Consider the following 22,898-nt stretch of genomic DNA (forward strand, 5'->3'; position numbering starts at 1 on the left):
TAGAGAGATAGAGAGATAGATAGATAGATAGATAGATAGATAGATAGATAGATAGATAGATAGATAGATAGATAGATAGATAGATAGATGGATGGATGGATGGATGGATGGATGGATGGATGGATGGATGGATGGATGGATGGATGGTTGGATGGATGGATGGATGGATGGATAGATAAACAGAGACAGACAGACAGACAGACAGACAGATAAATATAACAATTTAGCATAATGTTAGCATGCTGTTAGCTTGATTTTTTCGCACTTACTTGATTTAACAGCTAGATCAGGGGTGCCCAAACTCGGTCCTGGAGGGCCGGTGTCCTGCAAAGTTTAGTTCCAACCCCAATCAGACACACCAGGGCTAGCAAATCAAGCTAGGCTTTTTAGAAACATCACTACATGTGTGTTGAGGCAAGATGGAGCTAAAATCTGCAAGACACTGGCCCTCCAGCACTGAGTTTGGACACCGCTGAGCTAGATAGCTAGATGAATAGGTGGATAGATGGATAGTTCGATAGTAGCAAGATTTAGCATTTTTGTTAGCATGTTACTTGCATTGTTTCCCTGCTGAAAAAAAACAGCTTAAACCAGCCTAGGCTGGTTGGCTGGTTTTAGCTGGTCGACCAGGCTGGTTTTAGAGTGGTTTTGGCCATTTCCAGGCTGGTTTCCAGCCATTTCCAGCATGGTCTTAGCTGGTCGGGCTGGGAGATGAGCAGCTAAAACCAGCTTAACCAGCCTAGCCAGGCTGGGAGCCCAGCCAAAACCAGCTATTTCCAGCTTAAACCAGGCTGGTCAAGCTGGTTTTAGCTGGATTTAGCTGGTCATTTTCCAGCCTAACCAGCTAAGACCAGGCTGGAAACCAGCCTGGAAATGGCTAAAACCCCTCTAAAACCAGCCTGGTCAACCAGCTAAAACCAGCCAACCAGCCTAGGCTGGTTTAAGCTGGATTTTTCAGCAGGGTTTCTACACTTCTTATTGATAGATTGATTTAGCATAATGTTAGCATGCTGCTTGCATGATTTTCCACAGCTCTTTAATGGCTAGCTAGCAAGCTAGACAGATGGATGGAGGAATAGATCTAAAGTTGCAAGCTTTAATAAATTGTTAACATGTTAGTAGCATGATTTTCCACACTTCTTACAATATTTAACAGCTTGACAGATAGCATCTATCTATCTATCTATCTATCTATCTATCTATCTATCTATCTATCTATCTATCTATCTATCTATCTATCTATCTATCTATCTATCTATCTATCTATCTATCTATCTATCTATCTATCTATCTAGAATTGCCATATTTTTAGTATGTTTCCCCTGCTGAAAAAACAGCTTAAACCAGCTTAAGCAGGTTGGCTAATTTTAGCTGGTCGACCAGCCATTTCTAACCTGGTCTTAACTGCTCATCTCCCAGCCTGACCAGCTAAGACCAGGCTGGAAAGTGCTGGAAACCAGCCTGGAAGTGGCCAAAATCTCTCTAAAACCAGCCAACCAGCCTAGGCTGGTTTAAGCTGTCTATTTCAGTAGGGTCTATCATAATTTTACTTTTACACTCCTTGCATGATTTAGCAGTATGATAGACAGATAGACCGACTGATGGATGGATGCCAGCATTATTTCCCACACTGTTAGCATGATTGCATTAGCATGACTTATAGATGGCAGCTTAATGTCTCTAAACCTGCTGCCAGGATTAATCACTAACCCAGTCTGAGGAGTGTGAACTAAAGTAACCCAAAACTGCGTTATTATTCAGTCTCCGTGACCGACTTTCACTTGTGATTTATATCTCTGCAGCTAATAATTATTAAACTTGGGTGTGAGGTGTTGTGGTAATTGACTGAAGGGCTGTTAACTTAAAATGCACACACAATACGAGCTCTACTCGTCTTCCCAGATTAGCTGTGGTTAGTTGTTTTGCCGCAGGTCAGCAGGGCCCCTATAAACACTGTTTACAGTAGAAGCACGGCTGTTTACCGTCAACACATTTGGAAAATCTTTTAATAAGGCTCAAAAAACTGGATTTGCAGAATCTGTGGTTATATTTGGAAAGTGACAAACAAGAATCACAACATCCACAGCTAATGCAGCTTAAATGTACAGTTGAAGTCAGAGTTATGAGCCCTCCTGTATATTTTTCCCCCAATTTCTGTTTAGGTGAGATGTTTCAACACATTTCTAAACATAATAGATTTAATAACTCATTTCTAATAACTGATTTATTTTATCTTTGTCATGATGACAGTACATAATGTTTTACTAGATATTTTCCAAGATACTAGTATTCAACTTTAAGTGACGTAAAACACAGGTGTCAAAGCCAGTTCCTGGAGAGCCGGAGCCCTGCTCAGTTTAGCTCCAACCCTGCTTCAACACACTTACACTTAGGCCGTACTCACACTAGCTACAGTTGCCTCGAACCGGGCCAAAGCACGCTTGTCCTCCCTCCTGTCTCCCCCAACGGCCCGCACTCACACCACAAACGGGCCTCGGCACGCTTACGTCATCGCTGGTGCACTGTTCAGTGAGAAGCGCTCTCACTCGCTCAGCATCACAGTGGAGATTTCTCTAGTTTTATCGTGACAGTTGTTTGATATGCAGTGACATGCAGTCAAATATTTTGCCAAACAGTCCTTAGGGATGCGGTGACACGCAGTCAGATATTTCGCAGAACAGATCCGCCACTTTTGGCGCTCATAAACAATCATAAAGCTCTCATGCTGCAGGAATGAGGAGGTCTGCTGAAGCCGCGCAGCTGTCGTGCAGTGAGGAGTTCTCGTCTTTAATAAGCTACGGCAGTTTGCGTTTACTGAACAGTAAGAATGATTAATAAATCCATATGAAACAGCCCCTTAAAAGTCACGTCTCGCTTTCAGTTTCGGGCTTTCCCGCGTTTTGCACTCACACACAAGTGTACCGCGCCAAAGCCCAAGTGAACCGCGCTCAGGCACACCTTTTCCAACCGGGCCAGGGCCGGCCAAGTGAACCGTGCTTGAGCCCGATTCAGCGCACTCACACTTCTCAAACGGAAGGAAAACGGGCCTGATCATTGTATTGTAAGCAAATCATTGTATAGACCTTTTTCTTCGTTGCTGCATGGAGAACGCCATAGCCACCAGCGTCTTCCGGTAGGATGTTTAGAACTTCTGTTTACAACTAGTAAATCTTGATCCAAAAATGGTTAACAATCCCATTTTGAGTGTTTTTGTAATGCACAACTTTGACTTTGAAAGACGTGTGTCAAAGCAGTTATAATTCTGTCAGATGTGGTTTAAGTGCAAGCCAAACCATTCTCTTAATTCAGTGTCTTCCTTCAGATCAGATGCCTGCAAGGGCATCCGCTGCGTAAAACATATGCTGGATAAGTTGGCAGTTCATCCCGCTGTGGCAACCCCTGATTAATAAAGGGACTAAGTCAAAAAGAAAATAAATGAATGAATGCTAGAGCATAAACTTTAAAAGTTCAAGTGGTCTTTCTACAATGTGTGAGTGTTTGTACATATATTCCTGATTTACAGAAAAATATACAGTCTGTACATGATAAACAAGACCTATTTAAAACCTATGCATGACTAACATATCTGAGCGATAATCTAACTATACTACTAACTACACATATACTGTAAACTATAGACATAGCCTAAGACTGACTATACAGGTACTTTTACATAAGACAGAATAATATTGGGCAAGATATTGAGCAAAAGAGGTATTTAAGATTGAAGAAAACAAGTAGTGCAACATGATTTGTGGTAAATTCACAGGTAACATTGTTTTCCTTATTGAGTCCTTGTAAGATGGAGTTTAGGTCAAGTGAACACACTCTCAGAAATAAAGGTATGTGAGCTGTCACTGGGGTGGTACCTTTTTTAGAAGGTACAAATGTGTACCTAAAAGATCCATATTAATATCTCAAGGGTATATATTAGTACCTAATAAGTACAAAAGTGTTTCTCTTAATATTTTTAGGTAATATACTTTTAAGGTACCAATATGGACCCTTTAAGTACAAATGTGTACCTTTTAAAAAGGTACCACCCCAGTGACAGCCTGCGTATCTTAATTTCTGAGAGTGTACAGGTGGTTTGTCAACCCCACTCACCTATGTGAGGCACACTCAGAAATGCACAATGTTTTATAGAGATATAGATTGATTTTAGGAAAGGAGCAAATGAGCAAACTGGTGCAAGTGTCAGATAAAGTGTCATGCTGTGTTCGCACCAGATGCGGAAGGCGTGTCAAGCGCGAGTGATTTACCTGTTAAGTCAATGCAAACGCGCAAATAGACATCCTGTGGCGCGATACGCGTAAAAAAATGCTTCGTAAATTGATCGTTTTGCGCGTTTGACGCACTTAACACGCCTTTCGTGCATCGCTCGAGTTCAAAAACCTGAACTTAAGCGGACATTCGCGCAGCGTTAACCAATCAGGAGCTTGCTCTTGTGGGGGCGTGATTGTGACCTACACTTGTTGTTGGTGTCCCTAGGAAAATCCTCCAGCCGACAACAGTGCATCAAACTGGGCTCGGCTCAGTCAGAAGCACCGCTGAAAGCCTCCATCATACAGGTTAAGTTTCTGGAGGAGTTTGTAAGCTGGATGCACCTCTGAAAGGATCTAGTAGACACAGACACGGCCGTAAATGTATCGACACTGTTTTTTAGCCTTCATAAAACACATAAACACACTTATTTCCTTAATAAAATCCATGTTAGCCATTTAGTAATGAAGCTAGAGTCACCGGGCAGACAGAAGCCCTGCCCATCACACGAATCCGCATCTGTTCTAAAGTGAATTTGATGCGCGAATGAAGCGGGGTTTGATGTGTGAATGAAGCGAGTAAACTTAAATGTTCAAGCGGCTATTTACGCGTGAATAGCGTGATTTATCCGTGCGTTCCGTGTCTGGTGTGAACACAGCATTAGAGAAATGAAAGTATGTGTTTTCTACAGGTGGTTTGTCAAGCCCACTCACCTGCATGAGGCACGTCCAGAATCGTGTAATGTTTTCAGGTTTTCGTGTATTGTGTTGGGGAGAAGTGAGTGTCCTGGTCTTGGGAGCTGGGATTGTGGATGATATTTTAGAGGAAAGTGAGGTGATTGGAGTTGAAGTCTATTATGCTGTGTTCACACCAGACGCGGAACGCGTGGATAAATCGCGCTATTCGCGCGTAAATAGCCGCGTGAACATTTGAGTTTACACGCATCATTCGCGCGTCAACCCCCGCTTCATTCGCGAATCAAATCCGCTTCAATCGCATGTCAAATTCACTTTAAAACAGACGCGGATTCGCGTGATGGGCAGGGCTTCTGTCTGCCCGGTGACTCTAGCTTCATAGCTAAATGGCTAACATGGATTTTATTAAGAAAATAACAGTGTTGTTAATGTGCATTATGGAGACAGAAAAACAGCGTCGATACGTTTAGGGTCCTGTCTGAGTCCACTGCATCCTTTCAGAGGTGCATCCAGCTCTGTGAGCTCATAAACTCCTCCAGAAACTGAACCTGGATGACGGAGACTTTCAATGGTGCTTCTGACTGAGCCGAGCCCAGTTTGATGATTTGTTGGTGTCGCTTGGAGGATTTCCCCGGGACATCATCAACAGGTTCTACATCACAATCACGCCCCCAAAAGAGCAAGCTTCTGATTAGTTAATGTGGCGCGAATGTCCACTGAAGTTCAGATTTTCAAACTCGAGAGATTCGGGCGAAACGCTCATTAACGCTCGCGCGTATCTCGCTATTTGCACCGCGTCATTGGCACCATTCGCGCTTATCGCGCCGCAGGATGTCTATTCGCGCGATTGCATTGACTTAACATGTAAATCACTCGCGCTTGACGCATGTTCCGTGTCTGGTCTGAACGCAGCATTACAGCTTGTGGAAAAAAACTGTTGAGTAATCAGAAGTATAGACCTTTTCTCAAGAATGCTATGATGTGTTTAACGGTCATCAGCATCTTAAATCCTTGAAAGTTTTTAATATTTGGATTTAAAAAACAAAACATATGTACAAATATGTGTATTTATGTTTGTATTATATCATCTTTGCATCAAAATAGAAAAAAACAAATTACCGATTGTGCGAGGGGTTTTTAATGCAGCGTTTACGGGGACAGGACAGTAAATGTGAAGTTTTTTTTTCTCTTCCGGCTGCCGTTATCAGTCTCTGACTTTTTTGTTTCCTTTTTCTTAAAAGTCTTAATAAAGCCATCATGGAGTTTTTCTTTTATTGTTGTACTCTCCCATTCACTGCGCTCCAAGTTTACACAACTATGACAACTTCCGCTACTGAGAAACCCGCAAATGTGAAAAAGCTCCATTATTTGAAGGTTTTTTGTTGCTCCAGTCATAACGTCAATGTGTGTTGTATGGTTTTATTCTCTTTTCTACGAGTATGTTAAGCTACTATGACACGTTATAATATACATTGTAAAAAGAACTATTGAAATAAAGCTTTGAATTGAATTGGATGCGTGTCTGTGGGTGTTTGTCTCTAGATGTTGGTGATCGGGACGCTGGGTGAGTGGTTTTGGTGGGATCGTCTCTGGCTGCCGGGGAACCTGACGTGGGCTGATCTGAAAGATGAAGACGGTCTCGTCTATGCCAGACCTTCACACCTTTACATCACACTGCCATACGCTCTCATCTTCCTGATGGTCAGATACTTGTTTGAGCGGTAAGATTCACAATCTTGTGTTGCTGGAAATTTGTTATTGGAAAAACACTATCTAGTCTTTTAGCTTACAAATAGATTACGAAGTAAAATGATTTTTAATACAATTCATGTGTGGGATGTACAACAACCAAACTTGCGTCAAACCATCTGGCTATTCAGAGGTGCTATGCTATCTCTTTCCTTTACTAATTCATGTTAGCGATATGCTAATTCTTTACTTTTTTTTTTTTTTGCTGTTGTAAGAAATAGATTAGGAACATGCTGATTTAATGCTAGCAACATATTAAAATAATTTTAAATGTGTGTTAGCAACATGCATGTCGACAACATTAATGTTTGAGTATTAAGATGCTTCTGACATTCCTGAGTTGCAGGAAATTTGTTATTGAAAAAACATCACAATTTTTTTCACCTTAAACAGCCTAACTTTTGTGTCCTTGATTTAAATGGGAAATTATTTTTAATATAATTAATGTGTGGGATGTACAAAAACCAAACTTTTACTAGGATAATCTGAAGTGTTATGCTATCCCTTTTCTTACTAATTCATGCTAGCGATACACTAATTTTTGCTGGCAACATCCTAATTCTGTTTCATATAAATTTATTAATATTTATATATATATTAAAAAAAAAATATATATATATATATATATATATATATATATATATATATATATATATATATATATATATATATATATATTGTAAGAAATAGATTAACAACATGCTGATTTTAATGCTAGCTACATTTTAATTCGTTTCAAGAGTTCACACTTAGCTGATGATTGTTTATAAAGAATGTTTGGCATGCTGTCCTGGTAGAGAGCCCTGAGCTCATAAGATCCTCAAACCTGGGGCTCCCTCCCATTTGCAAAGCGAGAAGGGAGTTTGAGCTCAGGTAGATCTCGAGAACTTCCCTGCTGTAGTAGCTAATGAACAGATAGTGATTGCTCTTAAAAGGTAACTACTAGGAGCATGTCTAACATGTTGATTTAAATAAGTCTATTAACTAAGTTGCGTGATTTTGGATGTTGGGAGGAAACCAGGGAATCCGGGGGAAACCCTTGTGATCACGAGGAGAACGTGTAAATTACGCACAGAAAAGTCAGCTGGCTTGGTAAGGACTAGAACCAGTGACGTTCTTGCTGCGGGGCAACAGTGCTAACCACTGAGCCACTGTGTCACCCATCTAGGCAAGAAGGAGGAGTAGAGGTGGAAGGGGGGATTCTTCAAAACGAAGATGTCTGGGATTTGGAACTTACGGTTATTTATAGAGGCTTAAGAATCGTTTGATTGGTGAATCATAAGTTTGATAATGCGGGACCGGCTGCAAGCAATTATAAGCATGTGATCCTTTCTAAATTATTTATAAATAAACTTCACTTTAAACATTTGTTAGTAACATGTTAATTTATGTCAGCTACATTCTTAATTATGCTAACCCTAAATACCCTAACAACTGTTTAGGAATTCATTGTGTCTTGAGGAATTTCTGATAAATGTACTACTCTTATTTATATGCTTATTTGAGTGATTTCAGTATTATTATTATTATTATTATCTATTGTATTATTACCCATACCTGCGGCATTATTATCAGGTATGTGTGCTTTGGCAAATGAAAAAGTCATTCTGTGTAAATGCAGTCAGAGATGAGAAGATAAATTAGAAGAGCAGCATTAATGTCACAATAAGGGTTGATTTATGGAAGCAAGGCTAAAAGGACACCTGCGTTCTGTTCTGTAACTCATGATAAAGCACACCTGCACGTGCGCCCACACTCACTTGTACTGACATCTAAAGATTTATGAGTACCTATGAACTTCAGCTGAACTTACAGTTGACAGCTCAGTGGACAGTGAACAAGATATATTGTTGAGCATTGTTTTTTGGCTGAGTCTTCGCTTTGAAGCAGGAAGGAAAGACCTTAACTGGACATGGGTAAGACCCCTGAAAGACCCTGAGATTCTATTGGTGGCTGGCACCTGAGAGATTTAGGATCACATTAGCGGAGAAGCTAATGGAGGTGTGTCATGTAAAAATTTGGGTGGAGCATTAAGACACAGAAATGTATTTAAACTGTGTGTAAGCCTATGTTCGGCAGACACTCGAACGACCTGTCGTATAAATATTGTGAATGAACTTGACTGTGGCTGTCTTAAATAATAATTTCAAATAACCTTCATTTCTCAAAATGGATAGATCTCGCTTTGCAAGGAAACTCTTCAAATGGCATACTGCGGAAAAACCGTGCTGTAAGGCGATTTCGAAATCGTGCAAGTTCAAATCGCGATTTTGATACGATTTCAATTAATCGCACATCCCTACTACCAACATGCTAATTATTGTTAGCAAAGTGCTAATTCATGTAAAAACACAAAAGCACCATGTTAGTTCATGCTAACAATATGCTAATGTACTAGAACATTCTACCAAACATGTTTAAGTCTGCATGAAATCAATATTTGCCATGTTTATTTTGCTAGCTCACTGTAACAAGGAGACTGACACGGAGGGATCCATTATGCAGTATTTATTAATCACAACTTCACTCAAACACACAATATGCACCGGAGTGCACACACACATCCACAGTAGTAGTAAGGGAATCAAGAATGATGATGAACCGACACAGAGTGAGTTACCAGGCATGAGTGGTGGGTAATGAGCGAGAATCTGAGTCCGTGTATCAGGCTTAGGTCGAGGGCAGGCAGTGAGTAACAGAGTCCGTATATCAGGCGTGGGTCGTGGGCAGGCAGAGAGGATCAGAGTCCGTATATCAGGCGAGGGTCGTGGGTAGGCAGAAGGCGAAGCAAAGTAAGAGACAGGCTGGAGTCGTACACAAGAGATCAGGCTGGAGATAACGCTCAGTAATGCTGGCCGGGGCTGAACAAGACTTCGCACTGTCTGAGTGTTTGAGTGCGGCTAAGAGGTACGTGGGTCATTAGCCAGATTCAAATCAGGTGTATGCGCAATCAGTGTAGATGGATGATGTAATGCTAAAAGTCCGGAGATGGTGGCCTCTGCTGGCCAGCGAGGGGAGTGTCTGGGACCGAGTCGGTGACACTAACATTGTTATTCTTAAAACTATTGATTAATCTGTGAAAGTTAATCCACTGAGGAAAAAAAAAGTTTGTTTTGGTAATCTTAAATTAATGTCTGAGCATTTGATTTCTTCGTTAGGAGTGGCGGTCCTTCAGTTGACGTCAACCTGAGGGCTTCCGTAGCAACTGTATATTAATATCCTTAACCACACCCCTCATACAATTAGTTTGCTATGACTGAATGATATTCAAAAGAAAGCCCCGCCCCCTACTTAGTTTTTCAATTCAAGTTGGAAGTACATCAACACTGAATAAAAGTCAGCATTTATTTTTGTCAACAAACTTTACTCATCTAGTTCCATGAATGTGTGTCTGTTTAGGTTAATAGCGACACCTCTCGCAGCTTCACTGGGCATTACAGAGAAAATCAGACACAGAGCGGAGCACAACACTGTTCTTGAACAACACTTCAGAACCAAGTCAAAAAACCCAGGACAGGTAAAGTTTTTTACCTCATCACCTTCAGATTCCTGTCTATATACAGTATGTGCTGGAAAAGTGCATTTAGGCATGATTTAGGCATCAAATAATTACATTACAACTTGCTGATAGAAGTGGTAAGTCTTAGTAGTGGAAAAATACTAGCAATATAGGTACCATAGATATATACATTAGATGTCGCCTGCCCTATTGTTGTCTTTTAGAAGGAATACGTCAATAGAGCCGCCATTTTAGTACAGGGTAGCGCTCCTTTGAAATGAATGCGGGAACAAGCTTCAGTGGAAGACTGTGGCCATCCAGAGCCAGAGAATTACACATATACACACATATCTAAGATCAGGAGCTATCCTGGAGGTCAGTATGCAATTTTTTTTTATATTACAAAACTTATAATTTTACATCACTTTGCCACATTGATGGATCAGCGATCGCACTGCCATTCCTGACAAAAAGCTTGTGTTTGTGTGTACAGAAATGTACTATCCACCCTCCCTGTTAAATTTGATCTAATCATGTCCTGAAACACACCTCCTCTCCTGCTTTCACTTCTCATACTGACGGAGGGAGCGATTCGTTTGTGAATGAATCTCCGTTATGAACGACTCGTTCACTAGTCGACAATAATACAAGTTTCTGGCACCTCAGCATCTCGTCATATTTCTTTTGCATTGTTTGCTGATTTTATTCAACAAAACTAGCATAAGCCGAGTGTTTAGTGCGAGTTGGAGCTGCTTTGCCGTATGGTGAATGCAGTAAGTGACTGTTATCATCAATAACGGGACCTGTTTAGCACAAAAGTTCAGAACATACAAAAACGTAAAAAACTAAATCTTACATATAAAATGTTCTTTCTTTGTGCTTTGTTTTCTTTGTTTGCTCGTTACTACACCCGTACACAGCGCTAAAGTCCAGCATCTTCACGTAATAACACTGTGTTGACTAGTGCGGTTGAATGACACTTGTCCTGGGGGCACTGTACAAATATGGCGGTGCTGCTGACGCATGCTCAGGGTCCCTATGCGATATCTTGAGTATATATCTATGTACAGGTACTAGTAAATTTATCTACTAGTTTGTATTTATTATAAAATGCGCATTGGATTCCCCTCCAGCTACAACCCAGTACTGGGAAACATCCGTACACACTCATTCACACACACATATACACTATGGCCAATTTAGTTGATTAAATTCACCTATAGGCAGTAACCTTCTTGCTGTGAGGCGACAGTGCTAACCACTGAGCCACTGTATCACCCCTTTATTAACACTATTTTATATAAATGAGATATTTATTAAATACATACTTGCTAATTATTTAACGAACATTTAGCAAAATAAATAAATGCCATAATTATGAAGCACAAACATTTGATGTAAAAAAATTAGAGTCCAGTATTTCACAGCTTGCTAGTGAATTGTTTGGACTTTACTACCAGTATGGCTCATGTCTCTGTTCTTTTCTCTTGTTTTTCCTTTGCTATCAGGCAGATATTGATGGCCTGTGTAAAAAATGCGGCTGGTCGAGTAGACAAGTGGAGCGCTGGTTCAGGAGGAGACGAAACCAGGACCGGCCTGGGGTTCTCAAAAAATTCAGAGAGGCCAGGTACGAAAAACACATGAACTAATCGCACATGGCTGCCAGAAATAATTGACTCTGATTGCTCAAATGCTCAATTTTGTAGTCAGAAATGTATGTATTATGATGAAAGGGGACCTATCATGAAAAAGTCACCTTTGTAAGGGGTTTAAACACAATTGTGTGGGAACAGTGTGTAAATATAGCCAGCCTCTAATGATAAAAGTTAATTGAGTCTCTTTTTTTAATCACACTTGATAAAAACAGTCTGCAGAAACACTTTGATTGACATTCTCTCTTTGTATGTGTCATCAGAGGCTGAAAGCCCAGCCCATTAGTGACAATCTCCCTCTAATTAGCATAGACAGCCCTGAGTGAGAAGCAGCTGTCTGCTATTAGAGTAATACGAGTAGAGTAGAATCTGCCTCTATGCTGATGCACAGGCATTTGTAGCTCCGCCCTCCTCTGAAAAAGAGCGTCTCATTTGAATTTAAAGCGACAGTTACTAAAAATGATGATCAATTAAGGTCAAAGCCTAAAAGGGTCAGTTTTAAAGAGTTATAAACATCATTTGTGTGGTATTTTGAGCTTAAACTTCACACACACACTCTAGGGACATCAGAGACTTATTTTGCATCTTGTATAAAGGGGCATAATAGGTCCACTTTAAACCAGTATTACCCATTTATTATTTTTATTTTTTTTTACCCATTTATAGTGATTCTCCTTGATTGATGCTTTAATTAAGACTTTAAAAAATCACTATGGGGGAAATGTACAAAATACTTGTCTACACTCTCAAGACTTCTGTTTTTAGCTTGTTTCATTTAAAATGTAGTTTCTGAACATCGGCGTTTCTCTTATAGTTGGCGAATGATCTTTTATCTGTTGGCATTCATTGGAGGAATCATAGCTTTGTATGATGTAAGTTTGTTTTCCTTCTCTTCTCAAGCTTACCTATAAAAAGTGGTCTGTTAATATAAATACTCTGCATTTCTGAAGTAAGAGATCTGTAGAAAATGGTCTGTTTTCTGGCCTGTTGTTATCATTGTTGCCATTTAAAATCCGGGTAAAGTCATATTAAAATATGAGTTTTGAGTTTGTCACACAACAACAACAACGACGACGACGATGATGACGACGACAACAACAACAACAAAAACAACAACAACAAAAAGTGTTATTAATCATCCCACCCCATCATACCATCCAAATTGAAATCATAAAAACATTGCAATTAACTAAAATAAGCTATCGAAATCAGAACCAGAACATGATCATAGTTGTATAAATATTTAAAAAAATATCAATGTTTAATTATATATTTATTAGCACTGTCACTTCACAGCTGGATGGTCACTGGTTCGAGCATCGGCTGGGCCAGTTTGCATTTCTGTGTGGAGTTTGCATGTTTTCCTCATGTTGGCGTGGGTTTCGCCCGGGTGCTTAGGTTTCCCTCACAGTCCAAAAACCTGCGCTATAAGTGAATTGAATAACTTAAATTGGCCGTAGTGTATGAGTGTGAATGAGTGTGTATGGATGTTTCCTAGCACTGGGTTGCAACTGAAAGGGCATCTGCTGTGTAAAACATATGTTGGATAAGTTGGCGGTTCTTTCCACTGTGGCAACCCGAGGTATCTTTCAAATGCTTTTGAGAAAGAAAATCAAGCTGTAGAATGGCCCAGCCAATCACCTGATTTAAACCCAATAGAGAATACAAAATTAAGCTCAGATTTGATAGACCCACAGAACCATCAACATCAAGATTTTTTTGTTTTGTTTTATTTTTATGTTTGTATTGTTTAGGTTTTAACCAAAATCTTGTTCAATTCTATGTTAACAGCTCCTGTACAAATATTATTCCCAGGAAAAAAAAAAATCACATGTTTAAAACTTATTTTTCTGTATTGTCTGCCCCATTTAGAGGCCAAAATGAGCATATTGACATAGATTTAATTATATTGACTTATCTGTTTTTCACAGAAACCCTGGTTTTACAATGTGCCTGAAGTGTGGAGTGACTATCCGAAACAGGTATGACCCAGTTCTTTCAGATCTCGCATGTGTTCCAAGAAGTGTTTGTATTTTATGGCTCATATCACCTGCACTAATAAGAACACTTTGACCTGGTCCTGATAAAGGGTTCATGCAGTGCCCAAATTGACATTACAGCTAATAAATAATGCAGATAATAAGTCTCACACATGTGCCAAATCAAACACGGACATATTTAGAACAAAAATGCCTTTTTTTGGCCAAGCTGAAATGTGTCTGGAGTTCCAGGTTGCAATCAAAAATGATGTCATTCAGATTGGCGTTAAAAACACTTGAGTTTCCTAAAATAACCCCCCCCTAAAATGTCTGCAACTCAAGCTCAGTACAATGTAAATATGTGCTTCAGCCTACATTTTCGTGAACCAACAAAATGTGCTTAAACTTACAAAATGTACTTAAACATAAAAAAATAAAAAAAATCACAAAAATGTGCTTAAACATACATTTAACTACAGTTTCTGGGTAAAATGAATGCTATGGGGAAGTATGACGCCAACAACTTGTATTCCTTTTCACACTAATGATATTCACAGGACCGTATTATCAATGAATAAAGGATTATTTTAGTGCAATTCTTTGCACAACACCAAACAAATGCCCCAAAACAACTTAACAATGTCTATGATTTGCAATCAAATATGTTTGCATATGTACAAAAAGTACAATAATCTGAAACATACAACAAAACATACCTCAAGTAACATATTTCAGATTCGCAAAAAATGTAGACAGCATCCTCTAGTGGATTTGTAATCTAATACGTAAAACAAAACACCCTAAGTAATGTATTTCAGATTCAAAAAAATGTAGACAGCGCCCTCTAGTGGATTTGTCATCTGAAACGTACAACAATATACACCCTAAGTAACGTATTTCAGATTAGAAAAATGTAGACAGCGCCCTCTAGTGGATTTGTCATCTGAAATGTACAACAAAACATATACTAAGTAACGCATTTCATTAAAAAAAATGTAGACAGCGCCATCTAGTGGATTTGTCATCTGAAACGTACAATAAAACCTACACTAAGTAACGTATTTCAGATTTGCAAAACTGTAGACAGCGCCCTCTAGTGGATTTGTCATCAAAAATGTACAACAAAACAAATACAAAGTAATGTATTTCATTTTGAAAAAATGTAGACAGCGCCCTCTTGTGGATTTGTCATCTGAAACGTACAACAAAACATACCCTAAGTATTTCAGATTCGCAAAAATCTAGACAGCATCCTCTAGTGGATTTGTAATCTAATACGTAAAACAAAACACCCTAAGTAATTTATTTCAGATTCAAAAAAATGTAGACAGCGCCCTCTAGTGGATTTGTCATCTGAAACGTACAACAATATACACCCTAAGTAACGTATTTCAGATTAGAAAAATGTAGACAGCGCCCTCTAGTGGATTTGTCATCTGAAATGTACAACAAAACATATACTAAGTAACGCATTTCATTAAAAAAAAATGTAGACAGCGCCATCTAGTGGATTTGTCATCTGAAACGTACAATAAAACCTACACTAAGTAACGTATTTCAGATTTGCAAAACTGTAGACAGCGCCATCTAGTGGATTTGTCATCCAAAATGTACAACAAAACAAATACCAAGTAATGTATTTCAGATTCGCAAAAATGTAGACAGCGCCCTCTAGTGGATTTGTCATCTGAAGCGTGCAATAAAACATACCTAGAGTATTGCATTTCACATTTCTCAAATGTAAGGCACTTATTTCCAATGGGCCTGAGCTAAAAATCAAAGCTAAATAAACTGTATAGTCATAGATTTTCTATCATAAAAATGTTCAAGCCTTGCTATTGTGCATGTTTCTGAAAGTTTATTGTTGTGCTTTTTTTTTCTTTGCAGTCCATGTTAGACTCACAGTATTGGTATTATACTGTGGAGATGAGTTTCTATTTATCGCTTGTTCTCAGAATAACCTTCGATGTCAAACGAAAGGTCAGTATTGCTGCATAACACCATATACTAGAAGCTTTTTTAATTAAATCTGTTTCCATTGAGCCTAATTGTTTATCACATTACTTATTAGCCCCCAGGTAATACGTTTATTTCAGAGGTGTATGACTTTTGTAGACTTTTTATTCCAGGCAAACAGTTATTTTTTTTGGATTTTTATTTGAATACGGCTACTTAATATTAACCTTTACAATGTTTTCAAGAATAAATCTATGACAGAGGCCCTCCCCTTTTCAGCCAATCAGGTTGTGCATACCTAATGAACAAAATGATCTATAGCATTATCTATTACCCAAAGTTAATTCTTATTCTCATATTCTCTGCATTCCTAAGTAAAAGTTTGTCTCCGCAGCTTTGTGAATAGGTTTTAAGATAAAACTCGCAGCTTAGAACACTGTAAAAATAATTTAGTTGGCTGTAATTTAAAAAAGTGAAGCAAATCCATTGCTTTTTAAAGCGATTAGTTGGTTTTACTTTACAAAATTGAGTAAACTCATGGCCTTAACTTAAAAGACACCTATGATAAATATTAATGAATATTGATTGAATATGTTTGGAAACTCTTTGGACAGAACTGTGTGTAGGTATGGTGTGTCCACGATCACACTGGTGTGATATAAGCACAATAAGTCTCTTTTTTTTTAAATTACCTGATGTTTAAAAAGGATCCAAATCCCTCTTATTTTGAGGCCCACTGCAACGTGACGCATGAGTGTGTTCCCCGCCCACTAAATTGATTGACAGCCTATTATAAGGTCTCCATAATAATGCATATTCTCATATTTACAAGACAGGACATGCGCAAAGCAACTGAGATTAAAAGATCTGTTCGGCTCTCTGTGATCATCTGCACCTCAAGAATGAGTTATACAAGTTTAAAAAGTTTCCAAAACAGTGTATGTTTGTAATAAAGACAGTAAAATAGCTGTAATTCATCACCACTGCCGCATGTCAGTACAATTGTAAAAGAAGACGCCTCAATCCCAGTTTGTGGACCTTAAATGAGTTTATTTTGTACATTAACACAACGGATATCCATACAGCAGTGGATATTATTGTGTATCCTGTCATATTTGTTGTGAAAAAACAGTGCTAAGCTAAAAGTATGTGTGTGTGTGTGCTTGTGCGTGCTAACTTTATAACAACATTGTGTGTGACTCATTGTTGCAGAAAGGCTTGAATTAACTTCGCAACAAATACATCAAGTAACCATTGTGAAAGTTCTTACTGTAGTAAGAGAGATCTGCTTCATTCTTGTCTGTCACTGTGCTGTTTATCTAGGTGAAGGCTACTCTCTATGGCTCTGCATGTGGGAATGTTTTTAAATTCCTAATAAATAATAAATATAAAATTTCGTTTTTAAATACATTTTCTCATTATTTATTTATTTATATGATTAATATATAATAGAATACGTGTTAGCTTTTGTACGTGATGTTTTAGAGTAGAATATGCAATCTTCTCAATAATATTTTTAAAGGAAACATAGGCCCTATATGTGGCATTTACATATATTTTAATTAATATGGAAAGTGATTGCATGTTTTAGCAAATCTAATATTGATTAGATATTATTAGATAATATTAAAAAATGCATGTGCGTTTAAAACAGTATAATTTGTGCAAAAAATTATGGGGTTCTTCTCTAAAGAAGTTGTTTCTCCACCCCTGGTCAGGAAGGCTCACCTGCGCCTATTTTTCTTAAGGCAGCTTAAGAAGAACCAGCTTTCATCAGCCGTCTTGGTGAACTTCTAGCGCTGCACAATAGAAAGCATCCTGACCAACTGCGTCACAGTCTGGTATGGAAGCTGCTCTGTTGCTGAGCGTAAGGCACTGCAGCGGGTGTGAAAACTGCCCAATGCATCACAGGGACCACACTGCCAGCCACAGGGGACATTCAGAAGAAACACTGTCTGCGCCGAGCACGGAGTATTCTTCTGGACACCTCTCACCCTGCTCACAGACTGTTTTCTCTCTGCCTTCCGGCAGGTGCTTCAAGCTTCCCCGGACAAAAACCAGCAGACTGAGGAACAGCTTTTTCCCCAGAGCTGTCTCCCTTCTGAACTCTGCCCCACACTGACTCTTTTGCCCTTCATATACACCCCCCACTCTACTCTAACTTATACTCCTCACAATCACTGCACTGTTTAACATTTGCACATTTAAAATTTGCACATTCATTGCACTACATTGCACTGATTCACTTATTTGAACTGTACATACCCACTGCACATATACATTTGTAATTGTTTATCTATCTGCACACTTCTGATTATTAATAGCAACCTGTACATATAGTTGTAGTTTTAGCAAATACAACCTGTATATAATGTTGAAAGTACATCCATCTGTAAATATCACTATAGTTTTTTTATAACTGCACTTTATAACTTACAGTATACCTGTATCCTGCACTTGCTGCTATTGCACTGCTGGTTAGACCTAAACAGCATTTCGTTGCCTTGTGCTTGTACATGTGTAATGACAATAAAGTTGAATCTAATCTAATCATTATGGGCATTTTACTTAGTCCGGAACATAGTTCAAACGATTGATCTGCGACCGAGAAACTGTGGGTTTTGGGAAACACTGGTCACTACATCGTTCTTTTCCCAAACGATGCATCGTACTATGATAGTTCAGCCATGAGTTACGTCATTGTTTGGGAAACGCACCCCTGGAGGACTTCAGATAAAATGCTTTAGAATCCAATCTCCGATCATGAAAAACAACAACAAAAACTAAGATGTAAGATAATGACTGAACTCTATATATTTAACCTATATATTAATTTGGTGTTTTCATTATTTAGATTCAGATCTCATCTGTTATTCAAGAACTGGTTAAAGTCTTTCCAGTGCAACTTAAGCCAAATAAACACATTCAAATTCAAATGTTATCGGAAGCTAAAATGTAAGAGCTGATTAAATCTATTATTCAACAATTGATGAAATGAAAAATGGGCATGGCTTCACTGCGATGTAAATTGATTTGGATAAAAGCATCTGATCAATGCAATGCTGTTTGTTTTCTGCGACAGAATAAGTGTGAAAATAATACTGCAAGCGATTCTGTTTTCAGGACTTTAAAGAGCAGATCATCCATCATTGGGCCACACTGACACTCTTGGCTTTCTCCTGGTGTGGAAACTACATCCGCGTCGGGACATTGGTCCTGCTCATTCACGACTCCTCAGACATCCTTCTGGAGGTGAATAATATGCCAACATTTTGTTTCATTTATTTGATTGTTCATCATTCTTCTCTTAATATGAATAGATGGCAGTGCAATGGGATTAGGGAACATTTCAGGAACTATATTATTATGATTGGCTTCTTTACATCCAAGAAATTCAAGCAAGAATATTAACTAATGTTTTAAAATAATTGTTACTACTTTATATTAAGTGGTCTTAAAGAGATAGTTCACCCAAAAATAGAAATTTCCTGTTAATTTTCTCAGCCACAGGTTACCTTTCTTTCTTTCTTTCTTTCTTTTTTTCTTTCTTTCTTTCTTTCTTTCTTTCTTTCTTTCTTTCTTTCTTTCTTTCTTTCTTTCTTTCTTTCTTTCTTTCTTTCTCTTTTCGGCTTAGTCCCTTTATTAATCTGGGTTTGCGGAATGAACCAACTTATCCAGCATAGTTGATGCCCTTCTAGCTGCAACCCTTCTCTGTTAAACATTCACACACACACTCATACACTACGGACAATTTAGCCTACCCAATTCACCTGCACCACATGTCTTTGGACTGTGGGGGAAACCGGAGCACCCGGAGAAAACCCAGGCGAACGCAGGGAGAACATGCAAACTCCACACAGAAACGAACCAGCGACCTTACTACCTACTTTACTACCTACCTTACTACCACACTACCTACTGCGTCACTTCGTCCCCCCTTTCTTTCTTCATTAGAACATAAAGAAGATTTTGAGCTGAATCTGTTGTCCTTGATGATACTTGGCAATGGTGACAGTCTTTTTTCAAATCTTAATTGCATTCTAACTTTACAATCAGATAATACAGAAGAAGAAGAAAATCTGATGTCTGTGTCCTCTCTATTCTTATTCATCAATCAATTCCAATTTCCAACTCCACCACATTTGAGGAACGATTTGAATAGTCTTTAAACTCCCTCAAAAACCTTGTATTTATCTCTTAATATGTAGTTTGGTGGCAGTCTTTTCAGATTAAAAATAAACACATATAAAACGAATCCAAATTAATAATCGTGGCACTTGATGACACACTGAGGTCTAGAGAAGCAAAATGATCGGTCTGTTTATGAAATTGAACATTTGATGATCGGTCTGTTTATGAAATTGAACATTTGATGATCGGTCTGTTTATGAAAATGAACAGTCTATTGCAGGGGTCTCAAACTCAATTTACCTGGGGGCCGCAGGAGGCAAAGTCTGGGTGAGGCTGGGCCGCATAAGGGATTTCACAAAAAAAAGTCCTCAAATGTCATTATTAACAGTTTTAATTATTTCTTCTGAACATGAAGTGTCCTGAACATTAATAGAACATTGAGTGAAGATTATGAACAGTTCTTCTGAACATGGCATCTTTTGCCTACTCCTTGCTGCCAGAGACTTGACAGCGCTTCTTCTCACAAATCTGAACCACATTTGGCTTTAGAGCGGAAGCAGTTGAGACGCTCAGTATGGCTTGAAGATGATCATCATTAAGTCTAGACTTTGACTTATTGAAGTCCTAGAGAAAAAAAGTGGGGGAACTCACTCAAAACTTCCATTCCCTCACCTAAAAAAGGCGTATATTTGTATAAATAAAACACCCCCACCCCACTCCAGTCACATCAGTCTGTACCAGTCTGTATCTACCTATAATATATATAAGATGCAGGGCTGGCACACATAGGGCTCAACCTGTGCAGTGCACATGCCTTTTTTAGTCTTGCATAGAAAGTGCCCTTCCAAAATGATCAAAAGTGCCCCCGCGACGCGACACACCCTGGGTCCCGCCCTTCAGTAGGCGCGTGATAACACCGCTCTTGAGTACGCGCGCGATAACACCGCTCTTGAGTACGCGCGCGATAACACCGCTCTTGAGTACGCGCGCGACAACATAGCTGATCAGAACGCGCGCGACAACACGGCGGGCGGGGAATGCCAGTGATCGCTGTGTACGGATAGAATCAGCGGAGCGGGGAGCGCTCTCTCTCCCCGCTCTGCTAATTCTGTCAGTGTACAGCGGTCTGCGCGGGCCACAAAATATTGCACTGAGGGCCGCAAATGGCCCGCGGGCCACGAGTTTGAGACCCCTGGTCTATTGGTTCTGATTTGTTTATAAGTGTTGACTTTTAATCTCAAAAAGACTGTCATTATATGTATCACCAAGCTTTAATAACTTTTTTCATGTTTTACTGAAGAAAGAAAACTACCTACAATAAAAAAAAAGATTTTTGCTACTTGTTTAAACTACTTATTTTAAAGTTGAATCAACACAACTATTGAGTTTTTTGGGGGGGGGCAACTTGAGTGTTTTATGTCTAATCCACTTATATTTGTAAAAAACAATTAAGTTAACTTGATTGATTTGGTTTGGGAAAACATGAAGCAATTCTGAAGCATTTTTATATCTTGTATATCTTGGAAGAGCTGTGGGCGAGTAAATAAACAGGAAATTTTCGTTTTTTTTTTTTTTTTCGGATGAACTGTCCCTTTAACTACATTGCACTTGCATACAAATGAACTTTCAGGTAGAATGCACTTATTGTGTACATGTTTTTACACTATACTTATATGCTTACATCTGCAGTTCATTTCATTACACTGTTGACCCATCCCTTACTTCTTAACCCACTGTTAAACCCTACCTGTCAAGATTCGGATGTGAAAATAAGGGATATGCCCACCATAATAAGGGATAGCCAACCCCCCCTTCCGTGCACTTCTATTACAAGTAATGTCACTGGGGGTTGGGGTTAGGAGTGGGGTGGGTGTACGCATTAAAACAGCTTAAAGGAGGAGCAGTTGGAGCTCAAGCTCCCCCTCATTGAAGCCCAAGTGGCTCTGCAGCAAGCAGTGTCTCAATAAATTAGCCAACAGTTCAGCTTATTAAAATGAATAGCTATAATGAAATAGAATCAAGCTATCAAATCTCATTAGCCGTTTCTTCAATGTATAACTTTTTCACTTGATTACATTAAATAACAGAAGTGTCACTTTAAAAATGCACACAAATAACGTTATAATGAAAGCATTAGATTTCTTTCCTAACTGTTTATGCTTATTTAGGACAAAATTAGCTGTGTTTGGGAAAAAAAACACACCACGATCGACATCTTTAGATGTTATTATTATTATTAATTATATGTAATTGTCTGTTCAAACGCACCCAAAACCCAGACTTTCGCTGTGCTTCAAAACGCTTGTACAGAATGCGTTTGGGAAACAGCGTCTATTTATCACTATGGAGCGCCTCAGCTGACAGTCACGCACCGCTACATGACTGTTTTGAGGATTGCATAGGAGGGGTGACGGCACCTGTAATGAAAAGGAAAGGGAATCCTGCTGCTCTTCTATTTATTTCAAAGTGTTTTCATGCCAAAACAAAGCTTAAGCACAGAACAGACTCACATTTAAGAGCAAGGGGAGTCCCCTGGTGATTCTGCGATATGGGTTACATATAGGGAGGATCGGCTCTTCAATGTGTATTGCCACCCTTCAGAGACTGAAAATACGGGAGAAATACAGGAAAATACATTACGGCAGGATAGTGGGATAGAACTGTAAAATACGGGAGAATCCCGGAAAAAACAGGAGGGTTGACAGGTATGCGTTTAACACACCCATAACACCAAACCTGTAACCACTATAATAATAGCAATATTATCGATTGTCTACAGAACAAAACACTGACTTGCCTAGTTGATCTAATTAACCTAGTTAAGCCTTTGAGCTGAATACTAATATCTTGCAAAATAACTATTAAAGTATAATGTACTGTCATCATGGCACAGACAAATTAAATTAGATATTAAACATTTCTTATTAAACAATTGTTTAAATATGTGTGAAAATAATAGGTACTAATTGAATAT

At 38.9% G+C, this 22,898-nt stretch overlaps 3 protein-coding genes across 12 annotated transcripts in view; 2 read left to right on the forward strand and 1 right to left on the reverse strand.

The window, feature by feature from the left end:
- Positions 1–12,446, forward strand: part of pcsk6 (proprotein convertase subtilisin/kexin type 6) — an 884,625-nt gene extending 872,179 nt beyond the window's left edge. Inside the window, exon 13 of the transcript XR_015495133.1 lies at positions 12,334–12,446. The gene's annotated coding sequence lies outside the window, so the exon portion shown is untranslated. The remainder of the gene's footprint in view (positions 1–12,333) is intronic.
- asb7 (ankyrin repeat and SOCS box containing 7) overlaps positions 1–22,898 on the reverse strand; it is a 123,254-nt gene that overhangs the window by 68,687 nt on the left and 31,669 nt on the right. The window contains 2 exon segments of one of the 2 annotated variants that reach the window (NM_001441633.1): positions 14,554–14,585; positions 15,000–15,029. The gene's annotated coding sequence lies outside the window, so the exon portion shown is untranslated. 2 annotated transcript variants of the gene reach the window in all.
- Positions 1–22,898, forward strand: part of cers3a (ceramide synthase 3a) — a 52,963-nt gene that overhangs the window by 8,897 nt on the left and 21,168 nt on the right. For 3 of the 9 annotated variants that reach the window (XR_015495191.1, XM_087260407.1, XM_087260408.1), the window contains exons 2-8: positions 6,501–6,679; positions 10,107–10,224; positions 11,715–11,833; positions 12,673–12,730; positions 13,790–13,840; positions 15,725–15,817; positions 18,917–19,045. Coding sequence is in view for 8 of the 9 variants with exons in the window: in XM_087260407.1 (XP_087116533.1) it covers positions 6,501–6,679; positions 10,107–10,224; positions 11,715–11,833; positions 12,673–12,730; positions 13,790–13,840; positions 15,725–15,817; positions 18,917–19,045 (747 nt within the window). In the remaining variant the exon portion in view is untranslated. Of the gene's footprint in view, positions 1–6,500; positions 6,680–10,106; positions 10,225–11,714; positions 11,834–12,672; positions 12,731–13,789; positions 13,841–15,724; positions 15,818–16,625; positions 17,202–17,511; positions 18,559–18,916; positions 19,046–22,898 lie in introns of those variants that run through there. The other 6 variants (XM_087260411.1, XM_087260414.1, XM_087260412.1 and 3 more) reach the window with 6 other exon arrangements.

This window comes from Danio rerio, chromosome 7 (assembly GCF_052040795.2).
Source record: "Danio rerio strain M-AB ecotype USA chromosome 7, GRCz13ab, whole genome shotgun sequence".
In the NCBI taxonomy this organism is placed as follows: Eukaryota; Metazoa; Chordata; class Actinopteri; order Cypriniformes; family Danionidae; genus Danio; species Danio rerio.